Source organism: Canis lupus, chromosome 8 (genome assembly GCF_048164855.1).
Source record: "Canis lupus baileyi chromosome 8, mCanLup2.hap1, whole genome shotgun sequence".
NCBI classification, from domain to species: Eukaryota; Metazoa; Chordata; class Mammalia; order Carnivora; family Canidae; genus Canis; species Canis lupus.
The window spans coordinates 52,823,579-52,835,807 of record NC_132845.1 but is presented as its reverse complement, the minus strand read 5'-3'; the positions used below and the strand labels follow the sequence as shown (position 1 = coordinate 52,835,807).

The following is a 12,229-nucleotide window of genomic DNA, read 5'->3' as shown; positions in this document are numbered from 1 at the left end:
GCTCTGGCCCTGACCTCACCCTCCAGCAGGGCATGAGAAAGCCAGGCAGAGGTGGACCCCTGGGGCCAAGGAAGGGTCCCTCCCCAGACCTCTGTGTCCTGTTGGTTGAATGGGCCCCTGGAATCAGGAGACAGACTCTGGCCCCAGAGTCCTATCTGATGGGGCTCAGGGAGAATCATGGAGGGACAGCACGTAGCACCAGTTCATTCAAAGAATAAAAGCACAACACAAGGTCCCCTTGGATGCTGATGTCAGTTTATTACCCCAGCCACATTCTGAGCACTCCTCGGGGACATGGAAGCAGGAGTGTAGCTGACATCAATTTGAAAGAACAAAGATGCTGGAACGTGGGCACTCCTGATGCTCTTACAAATCAATGCCCAACACTGCCCTCCTCACCGTTCTCAGAGTGGGGAAATTGAGGCAATCAGGGATTTGGCCAAGATGACACAGTGGTTTCTGAGGGTTTTGCTGATTACATCTGACCATATCCCTTTTTTCTGAAGGTCACTTCTTTTAATCTTGCAGTGATGGTTTTGGGCAGCTCTGGGACAAATTCCACCTGGTGAGGATAAAGCAAACCCTTCCTGACTTAGTCCTACTGTCATTTCCTACCGATGCCCCATGCCCCTCCTCTGCCCCTGTGCAGTTCCATGGACGGGCTGGAACCATGTGGTAGCCTCAGTAGGCTCCACCAAGCATGTCAGGGTGTCCTCTGACGAGGGAAGTTGGATGCAGCCCTGTGATGCGCTCTGACCGGTGAAATGTGAGTGCGAGTGAGGTGTGCCACCTGGAACAGAACAATGGAGTCTGGCCACCTCCTTTGGCCATCTCTCCCGGCTCCTGGAAGCTACCTATGGTGGGTTCTCTTTTATCCTGGTCCCAGGAAGACCATGTAGACATGTGGCAGGACAAGAAAGATACCTCCCTTATTAGAAGCTCCTAGGACATGGGACTACTGGTTACTCACTGTAACATCCAGTCCATCCTAACTGGTATGCATCCTCTGTTCTGCTCTCTATGAAGCAGCACAGCTTAACATTCGAGCGTGAACTCTGTTGTCAGATACACATGGGTTTGAGTTCTAGCCCTGCCCTTTGATTCGCTCCAACCTCAGGCAATTTGGTTTGAGTCTTTGAGCCTCCATTTCTACTCTGTAAAATAGGTGGTTGTACGATCTCAGGTTGGGAGGGGATTAAATGAAATAACAATACATGGAGATCTTTGAGTCCAGAGCTTGGAACACACACTAAATGTTCAATAAATATTCGCTGTATACATTTATGTCTCGATTATAAACTTCATAAAACACAGTAATATAGTATTACCAAAGAAGGACATGTTAACTTTTTTTTACAGGTAACCTGTCAAATGTCTTTTTCAGCACATCAAATAATATTATATATATTTATTCACAGTCTGCTTTGTCTCTTAATAAGATATTTTTGTGATGTTTTATGTTACAAATAAAAGATCTGCATCATCTTTTTAAATCATAGGACAGCATTAAATACCATGAATAATTTAATCATTTCTCTATTGTGGAACATTTTCATAGGTCACACGTGGCATTGAAAACAAATGAGGTAGAATAATAACTATCAGAAAGTATTTTATGCTAGAATAAGTATTATTCTGTTAGCTTTTGTTTTTTTATGTATCAACATACGTATTGGGTTGCAATTTAGTATATATTTCTTAATACAAATAGTGTTTTTATTTATTTTTTTAAGCTTTATTTAATCATCCATGAGAGACACAGAGAGAGAGGCAGAGACACAGGCAGAAGGAGAAGAAATCTTCCTGCAGGGAGCCCGATGCAGGACTTGATCCTGGAACCCAGGATCATGCCCTGAACTGAAGGCAGACGTTCAACTGCTGAGCCACCCAGGCGTCCCCAAATAATGTTTTTAAAAAGTGTGGGAGTTGTTGACTTGAATTTCCTTTTCAAATTATGCAAGATTACAAATAACCTTCCCAGATATTTTTAGGCTCTTGACTGATTTTTTTTCTTTAGGTTGACATACCAACCATGGATTCTTTTTGTTTTCTGACACAGAATAGAGGTTCCATCTGATTAATGAGTCCTCTCAACCCCTAAGTTGAATCCGGTAGAAAAAATGCTCATTCCTTGGCTACATAAGCTCTGCCCAGCCACCTTATGGATCTGGGACAGCAGAGTCCCAGGGCCCAGTGGAGGGGACCAGATCCCATCCCTCTGCCCTCACTCACCTTCCTGGGGTACTTAATACGGGGCTGTTACTGACTTCACGTGCTGCAGCTCCTTGATGAGCTGGTCCTGGTCATGCAACAGGAAATCTGGCACCAGGACGATAAATGCCTTTACCACCTGCAGTGGAGAACCAGAGTGGAGGCTCAGCAGGAGTGACAACCAAGTGTGTAGTTTAAAAAGTAAATGTTTATGAAATAAATGGAAAAACAACTTGACAGCTGAACCTCTGGAAAATAACAGGACCAGTTTTCCATGCTTCCAATTTCTACTCTTTGCCTTGGAAAATTATTTCACCTCTCTGGCCCTCCATTTCCTTCTCTGTGATGTGGGAACAGACAGCTTCATTCCTCAGAGCATGTATGTCAAGATCCATTGAGATTGGGGCATCTGGGTGGCTCAGTTGGTTAAGCATGTGCCTTCAGCTCAGGTCATGATCCAGGGGTCCTGGGAATGAGTGCCACCCCACCCCACAAGTCGGGCTCCCTGCTCAGTGGGGAGCCTGCACTCCCTCTCCTTGCTTGTGCGCTCTGTCTCTCTCTCTCTCTCTCTCAAATAAATAAATATTTAAAAAAGATTCATTGAGATAATTCATATAAAACATGAAACTAATTTAAATTTATTTTTATTCCTATCATTATCAGCACCATTTTTACTATTATTGTAGGCAGAATTCTGTGGGCATTAAATAAATGTTGGTAATTATTTTTGTGTTATTTATGTTCCTACTACAGGGCACAGGCCCTTGTAAACAGTAGGAATTCAGCACACAGTAGTTGAATGCATGAGTACATGCTCTGGAGCCAGACAGCTCAGATTCCCATTCCAGCTCCACCACTTAATAGCTTTGTGATCAGGCAAGTTATTTAATCTCCTTATGCTTGTTTATGTCTAAAATAGGGTATCGGAGCCCTTAATTAATTAGGTTACTGTGAGGGAGAGATGAGCTGGCAGGTAAGAAGGGCTCAGTAAACAGGAGGTTGGCAGCAGCAGCCCCAGCAGCAAGCCACATTCTCAAGCATCAGTTTCTGTCATACACAGTTGAGGCCACACTGTCCTCTGGTGACCACACAGTGTAAATGCATATGCACACCGCCTGGGCCCTCCCTCCACCCTAGGTGCAAGGCAGGGGAGATGAGACCTCTTGGAAGGTTCCCCTACACGTGTCCTCCAGGACCCACACACAGACACGATGACCTCTGTGTCCTCCTTCTTACCTCCCTTCGAATCAGGTCCGGGCTGCTCACCACAGCTGATTGAGCCACTGCTGGCTGTTCAGCCAGGGCATTCTCCACCTCTGCGGGCCGGATGCAGTACCTGGAGGGTCAATGGTTCCTTCTGGGTTTCTGAGCAGGTGCCAGGGCCTGGTAACCCATACCCTCAAGTCTCATGTTTTGGAGGGTCACATCCTCCCTTGGCATGCAGGATAAGTGTCACGGGGAGCCAGATATCTGTCGCCTGGCTTTGTCATGGGCCCCACACATGAAGAATGGGCACCCTGCCCTGAGAAATACAACCCTCACCGACTACCCAGAGTTTCTCACCTCACTGCTTTTGGTCAGGTGAATGTTTAGTCCTCTCTGAGCTCAGGGACTTGGCTCAAGCAACCACCCTTGGCATGAAACCTAGTGGAGCCTTAACCTTTATCTTAAACAGTCATGCAAATTCTGCATGCTGTTCCCCATTATTTTAGCATGTTTTAGAAATTTTAAAAGTAAACAAATTCAATTTCCCTGAAATATCCAAGGGAACTTGTTACTCTGGTGCAATGTATAATTTTTAATTTTCTTTCTAAATCACGTAACATTTAGGGACAACTGACGTGGAAACAGACAACGTTGGTAAATCTGGGTTGTACCCAGTACTCTTTGAAACTTTAGGGAACTTTCTTCACAGTCAGCATTTCAGCTCCTCATCTATCAATGGGCAAAATTGCATCTATCTTCTAGCATTGAGAAGTGGGTTGTATAAGGCACTGCAGAGCATGCTTTCCCATGGTAAGTGCCCCATAAAGGTTTCTGTGTTGCTATTATTTTTTTCAACGTTGTGTTGTGTCCCATTAGAGGAGCTAAACATAGAGTAAGCTTCCTTAGCCAATGGGGCCTAAGTAAAGTCTTCTGTCTAAATCCTTCAAATTGCATAATGTCTTATTATGGTTCCTCTTGCAGACCATCTTGAGCTACATTTTGATTGATTTTTCTGGATGCAGAGGTGGGGGGAGGTGCACAGATATCCCTAGAAAAGGGCCCTGAGACAGAGCTCTGTTCAGAGTTAGCCTGAGAGTCCCATCACCACGCATGGTTGAATGTTGGGACAAGCTAGATTCTATGAGGCAAATGAGGGTGAATCCTCCTAGTTCAGGTCAGCCACACCTACGTAGAGGCTTTGATGAAGTCATCGTTCCTCCCCAGGAACCACAGGTAGCCCTCTTCTTTTTTTTTTTTTTTTTTTTTGGTAGCCCTCTTCATCCATAGTTGCTCTATCTCCAGAGTTATAAAAGTCCCCACACTCTATTTCAGCTGTCTTTACTGGATTTTCCTGCAAAGAGAACACCACTCCTTTGTTGAAGGCAATGAGTTTAGAGATGATGAGCCACAATCTGGTGCTCAGATCTGGGTTTGGATCCTGCCCTTGGCTCCATGTGGCACCTGGGCAAGTTTTGTAATCTCTTTGAGTCTATTTTCATTATATCCAAGTACCCAATTAACACTACTTGTCAATTAGTGGACAATACTGAGCCAATTTTAAGGATAGTTTTCTATAGCACTAACTCACTTTTGTGTGGTACTCTAGAAGGACAAACATTATATGTTCTCATTCATTTGGGGAATATAAATAATAGTGAAAGGGAATATAAGGGAAGGGAGAAGAAATGTGTGGGAAATATCAGAAAGGGAGACAGAACGTAAAGACTGCTAACTCTGGGAAACGAACTAGGGGTGGTAGAAGGGGAGGAGGGCGGGGGGTGGGAGTGAATGTGTGACGGGCACTGCGGGTTATTCTGTATGTTAGTAAATTGAACACCAATAAAAAATAAATTAAAAAAAAAGAATAAACTTTCCATTAGACACAGGCCTTGTTTATTTTATTTATTGTACTCAGCTTAGCATTCACATAGTGCCTGGACAAATGAGAGGTGTCAATAAACTTTTGTTCAATGAATTTCCTTCCCAAAATACTACCTCATCTGATCCTTCTGGAAACCTATAGGGCTTTTATTTGTCTAATTAAACTGTTTATTTTAAGATCATTGTATGTTTGCAGAGTATCTGTGTGGCTCAGTTGGCCGGGCAGATGACTCTTGATTTTGGCTCAGGTCATGATCTCAGGGTTGTGAGATCGAGCCCCGTGTAAGGCTCTACACTCAGCATGGCGTTAGCTAGAATTCAAGAAGAATTGTCTATTTGCATTATAGTTACGGTTATAATTGCCTTCTGTTTTTGGAAAATGATACTGTCCCTCTTGTGATACCAAATCAACTTTAAAAAAAAACAGATGTTTTAAAGTAAAATAATGGTTATTATGTGCACTTGTTTTAACCTATCTGGGAGCTGCTTGAAGGACAGTTATAAGGTACTCATTTTCTATAACTCAGAACACACATGGAAAAAAAGCAGCAGGCGCTGCTTATAGAAGTTACTGGGCAGACTACAAAAGTGAAGGCACCTGAGGTAAGAGATTATGGGTGGAGATATACAATAGACCTTCAAGATCTGAGGGAAGTGCTGGGGTGAGATTTTTCTTTTTTTGAAATTAGGATATTCAAGACAGCTATGTACATGAGGGAATTTAGGCAGCCATGAACCTGCTTGGGCAAGATGCATGCTCAGCAAAGTCCTGAGAAGACCTTAAGCTTTCATCTCAGGCTGATCCCTAGGTTCAGAGCAGGTCCAGCTAAGTGGTGAAGTTGTGTTCCAACCCTGAGCTGGTCTGCACAGTGGTTGTTTTCTCTCTTTTTTGGTTGGTGATGTTTTACTCTGTTCATTTGAGCTCCTGCCACTCAAGGAAATCTCTGTCAAAACATTAACTGAAGATGAACTAAGGGATCATAAACTTCAGTGATCACACATGACAAACAACACTCTTTAAAGAGTTTGCAAAAGTACCACAACAAAGGACTACTATAGCCTTCAACAGTCCAAAACCAAAACCAAAACAATAACAAAATGCCAGCAACCTCAACCCCTAGGAAAGTGGGAGAATCTGATTTCTAGAGTTCAAGAAACAAATGTGGAATTTAAGAAAAAAACCTAAACATGGAGGGAATAAAGAAAGGAAAACTAAGAAATGGACTCTTAACTGTAGAGAACAAAGTGATTGTTACCAGAGAGGAGGGGTGAGGTTGGGGGGTGGTGAAGCCAGCGAACAGGTGAAATAGGTGATGCGGATTAAGGAGGGTACCTGTTATGATGAGCACTGGCTGTTGTATGTAAGTGATGAATCACTAAATTCTACTCCTGAAATTAATATTTCAGCGTATGGTAAATAACTGGAATTTAAATAAAAACTTAGAAGGAAAAATAATAAGTCAAATATGTTTAATGTGATCAAAAACTAATGGAAAAAATGAACAAAGAACTAAAAACCAGAAGATATTATATATAGCCCAAAGAAATTAAGAAAACTCTTCTATTTAGAATAGCATCAAAAAGAATATAAAACTAAGAATAAATTTAGTCAAGAAAGTGAAAAGCTCCATCCATCAATGAATGGAAAGATTTACTGTATTGCTTGGAAACTTAAAATTATTAAGATGACAATATTACCCAAAGCTATCTACAGATTCAGTACAATACCTATCAAAATCTCAATGTTATAGAAACACTCATCCTAAAAAAAAAAAAAAAAGAAACACTCATCCTAAAATTCTTTTTTTAAGTAATAAATTTATTTTTTTAACGGTGTTCAATTTGCCAACATACAGAATAACACCCAGTGCTCATCCCGTCAAGTACTCCCCTCAGTGCCCGTCACCCATTCACCCCCACCCCCCACCCTCCTCCCCTTCCACCACCCCTAGTTCATTTCCCAGAGTTAGGAGTCTTTATGTTTTGTCTCCCTTTCTGATATTTCCTACCCATTTCTTCTCCCTTCCATTCTATTCCCTTTCACTATTATTTATATTCTCCAAATGAATGAGAAATCATATGCAATCTTGAGGGATTCTAAATAGCTAAGACAATCTTTGAAAGGGAGAAGAAAGTTGAAGAGCTTGCATTCTTGATTTTTTTAAAAAATATTTTATTTATTTATTCGATGGGAGACATAATGAGAGAGGCAGAGACATAGGCAGAGGGAGAAGCAGGCTCCCTCTGGGAAGCCTGACGTGTGACTGAATCCTAGGACCTCAGGATCATGACCTGAAGCAAAGGCAGATGCTCAACCACTGAGCTACCCAGGTGCCCCTCATTCCTGGTTTTTAAATTTACTGCAAAATTACAGTAATCAAAACAGTGTGACACTGGCATAAAAAAAAGACACAAAAATGATTGGAATAGAATAGAGAACCCATAAGGAAGCATTCACATATATTGTCAATAGATTTTAGATGAGAATGCCAAGACCATTCAGTAGGAAAACTCAATCTTTTCAACAAATGGTACTGTGAAGCTTGGATGTTCAGATGCAAATGAACATTTGTTACCTTATACTATATACACAAAATGAATAAAAAACCTAAACATGAGAGGTAAAATTCTGAAACTCTTAGAAGAAAACATAGGAGGAAATCTTCATGAATTTGGATTTGGCAATTATTGACTATGACACCCACAGCACAAGAAAGAAAAGGAGAAAATAGATAAAATGTTCCTCATCAAATTTTAAAAATTTCACATGAAAGGACACTTCAAAAGAGTAAAAAGGCAATGTAGTGAATGGGAGAAAATATTTGCAAATCATATATCTGATAAGAGACTCATATCCAGAATATACAAAGAACTCTTACAAATCAATAACAAAACAATCCAATTTAGAAAATAGGCAAAGACTTGAATAGACAATTCTCCAGAGAAGATACACAAATGGCCAATAAGCACATGAAAAGATGCTCAACATCACTAGTCATTAGGGAGATGCAAATCAACCACAATGAGATACCATTTCTCACCCATTAGAATGATTTTTATACACACAAAAAAGAAACAAATCTGAAAATAATAAGGAGTAGCAAGGATATGGAGAAACTAGAATATTTGTGCATTGCTGATAGAAATACGAAATGATGCATCCACTGTAGAAAACATTTGGCAGTTCCTCAAAAAGCTAAATATATAATTATCATATAAGAATTTCATTTTTGGGTATATATTCAATAGAAGTAAAAGCAGAAACTCAAATAGATACTTGCAAACCAGTATTCATTGCAGCATTATTCACAGTAGTGAAAAGGTGGAAATAATCTAAATGTCTATTAAGAAATTAATGGATAGACAAAATATGGTACACCCATATAATACCATTCGGCCTTTAGAAAATGACATTTGGTCACATGCTATAACATGGATGAACCTTGAAAACATGTGCTGAGATAAGCCAGACCCAAAATGACAAATGTACAATTTCGCTTAATAGAGGTACCTAAAATAGGCAAATTCTTAAAGCCAAAAAGTATATTAAAGGTTACCAAATGCTGGGGATACAAGGAGGAGTGGGGCAGTTATTGTTTAACGGGCACAGAGTTTCTGTTGGGGATGGAAAAAATTTCTGTAGATGCATGGTGGTAATGGCATTTACTCAATGCCACCAATCTCTATGCTTAAAAATGGTGAAAAGAGTAGATTTTATATGTTTTACATCAGTAAAAGGAAAAAAGCAAACAAATCTCAGTGGAAGAGGGAGAACATATTATAATCATGAGAGCATGTGAAATGGGATATATATGTATTTAGGTGTGGTGGGCATAGATGAGGACATCTTTGTAAAATAAAATATTTGCAATCTAAAAAAATGCCATTGCTCTGAAACATTCCAGTTTAATTTAACCAGAATCTCTGTGGTTGGAATCAAGAATTATTTGTTTTTAATCTCCTCAAATGATTCTAACATATAGGCAGAGTTGAGAACTACTGATCTATATAAATGTTACTCTGTGTTTATTTTTTCTTTTATCCAAGCTTAAAATTGTGCTACTGTGAATTAAGGCTAGGGCCTGTATATTTGCTTTTGGGCAATAATATCACAAAAGGAGCAGCACCATGACCATAGAGTGAGGACAACAGTGATACCAATGGCTGTTCCTGCGGAGAAAGGAGATGGGTCTGATATCAATTTCAAGATCTGCCCCTGACCAAATTTGGAAGCTGAGAATTTGCTTGGTCAAGAGTTTCAGGTTTCCTTAGAGCCTATCACAGTTTTATGTAATCCCTGGATTTCTTATGTAGGGTTTGGAAATCCTAGACTGCCCACCCCCACACAGGGGAAGACAAACAAAACTTCCAATGGACTCTTTCTTCCTCTGTGAAGTGGGGACAATGGTGCATCCTGGAGGCTCAGCGAGGTTAAGAGATTTGCACACACCCTGTTGGTGAGTGGGACTGTAGGATTTGAAGCCAGTCAAAGGTTCTTGTACACTCAAGCTCAAGAAATCATTGGAAACAAGTCTGGTGCTTCTGAAGCCAGGCTTCTTTCCACCCTATCAGCACTTAAATGCCAGATGGCTTAGGACAGGAAAGGATCTGGGAACACACACACTATGAGCTTACTTAGAGATTAATTAGAAGAGGCTTTGTTGAGTTGGAGTGAACGAAGCGAGGTGTGTAGAAGGCTCATGACACAGAGTTGAATCCACCCCCCTTAGCACCCATATAGCTCCCTGAAGGGATTTGGGGGGCCTGGAGGGGGGAGGTGAGGATTACCACTTACATCATAGCCCATGAAGAGCCCAGTGGGCTTTGTGGGTTTCATACTGATGCCAATGTAGCCTTCAGTGTTGAGTGGCAGGCTATTTCCCTTGTCGTCAATGATCTGGAGCAAGGGGCCTATGAATCCCACCCTGCAGGGCCACCCTAGCACACCTCCCTCACCCAAACATTACCTACTTGTGTGACACTAGTGAGAATAAATGTGGGGAGGAGCCCTATCAGAAAAAAGATTAAAACTGTAGGAAGTCTCTGAAATCAGAAAATGGTGAAACCCAAGTTATGAGTCTATTTGTTTGATGATGTACAGATATGACAAGGTGTGTCTTCAAGCTTCAAGATCAGGAAAATCTAGAAGCACCAGCTGATGGAGAGAGCTGCCAGAGCTCCCTCCAGGTGCTCTGATCCCATCTGTTGTGTGTGAGGCTTCAGGCTTCCCGACTGAGCAGTATTCATGCCCAGGATACTGCAGTTATCAACTGAAGCTGCCTCAAGAAATCCAGGGGAAATAGGAAGAGAGGAGGAAGGACGATGTCTAGGGTTGGGGGTGGGGTGGGTGTCACACAATTGTCCAATCCCAGCTAATCCCTAAATGCTCCCACCAAATGCCTTCAGGACCAGACTTGGATGTCAAAGGGGGGATGGCTTTCTCCAGGGAACCCCGCTTGATCTTCATTCCCTGGGAAGTACCACAACTTATTTCCTATTAACAAAAGAGAATGGGTTTGGTCAAAGAGTCCAGGCTGATTACAAAGCATCAGGAAGCACACACAGCATCCTCACTCATCTATGTCATTTAATGCTGTGCAAAGAGTCCTAGTGGGGAAGTGAGAAGGTCCAGATTCTAGGCTCAGGGCATTGACCCAACTCTGGTCAGCAGATAGTCACTGAACTGGACATGGGCTAAGCCTGGGCAAGTTCCTAGGGGCTACTAGGTCCAGCTGGAGGGGCCAACAAATGGCAGCAAATAGGTGAGCCTGGGGCTGTCGGTATGTAATGTGAGGTGTGGAGTGCCCACTGTATGTAAGACATGTGTTGGTTTGCTTGAGGAAGGCCATGAAGCCATTTAACATTTACTCAGGCTGTTAAACAGTGATAGGAACCCTGTCTCAACTACTTGAAAATGTGTTGAGAGTACTCAGATTGTGTTGTCCCCTCTACTAGGGAACTACCCTACCCTCATTTCTCTTCCTGATGAACTTTATTCCTCCTTTACGGTAGGAATAAGGACGCTAAAATATCATGCTTTCTAAAACTAAGTCAGCCCGGGATTTGAGTCTTGACTCCAGCCATGTGCCAATTAATCCCCCTAGATCTACTCCTCTATAAAAGGGGGGGGGGTAATTATGACACTTATCTTATACTTATCTGTTTCTCTCAGTGGATAACAAGCATCCTGAGAATAAAGATTGCCCCATTCATGTCTACTATCCTAGCATCTAGCACAATACTTACTTGGAAACAAGAGTAACTGCAAGGTAAGCATATACAAGGAGTTGGGAATTTAGCCAGAGCTTTATATACATCATTTCATTTCTCTTATCACAACCCAGCAAGACTGGATTATATTTTCATTTTGGAAACAGAGAAGCAGAGACTCTGGAAGGTTCAATACTATGCCTGTCGCCTTGAAGCCTATAATGGAGGAGGGAGCAGAGACTGTTATTGGCAATGAAGCCTGTAATTGGCAAGCTGAGAATTGAACCAGGTTCTGAGTTTCTGAGAGGGAAAGCTCTTTCCCCTTTGCTATGTTGCTGCTTACAGTGCAGGCATGTAGGAAATAGAGTGAGTCAGTAGCTATGAAAGTAGCTATGAGGGAGTATAAGGGAGTATCCTGTTGCTGCAAATAGTTGATGCAAAGGGACCTGGGTTATGGGTGTATTATAGTTCACATCCACCCTCCTCCTTGTCCAAATATAAACTATGAACCATACAAGGACAAACCTAGAGTCTTAATATTTCTTAGGCGTGGAAGCCTAAGACCAATTAACTGATTATTTAAAATAATTATTTTTGCACAAGAAGTCAGACAGGTATATGAATTGAGACTAAAATAGCTATTTTTCTATAGCTCCCAAGATGGCAGTCATCCCCCTGTCAGCTACAGGAATAACAGAGTTGGGGTAAGTGGCTCTGTCCA

At 41.6% G+C, this 12,229-nt stretch overlaps 1 protein-coding gene across 1 annotated transcript in view; it reads right to left on the bottom strand.

Moving 5' to 3' along the window:
- Nucleotides 1-242: 242 nt before the first annotated feature.
- Nucleotides 243-12,229, bottom strand: part of ACSM1 (acyl-CoA synthetase medium chain family member 1) — a 28,462-nt gene continuing 16,475 nt past the window's right edge. The window contains 7 exon segments of the mRNA XM_072837685.1: nucleotides 243-583; nucleotides 2,246-2,350; nucleotides 3,448-3,547; nucleotides 4,607-4,658; nucleotides 4,690-4,768; nucleotides 10,094-10,209; nucleotides 10,708-10,792. Coding sequence (XP_072693786.1) covers nucleotides 476-583; nucleotides 2,246-2,350; nucleotides 3,448-3,547; nucleotides 4,607-4,658; nucleotides 4,690-4,768; nucleotides 10,094-10,209; nucleotides 10,708-10,792 — 645 coding nt within the window. The 3' untranslated portion in view covers nucleotides 243-475.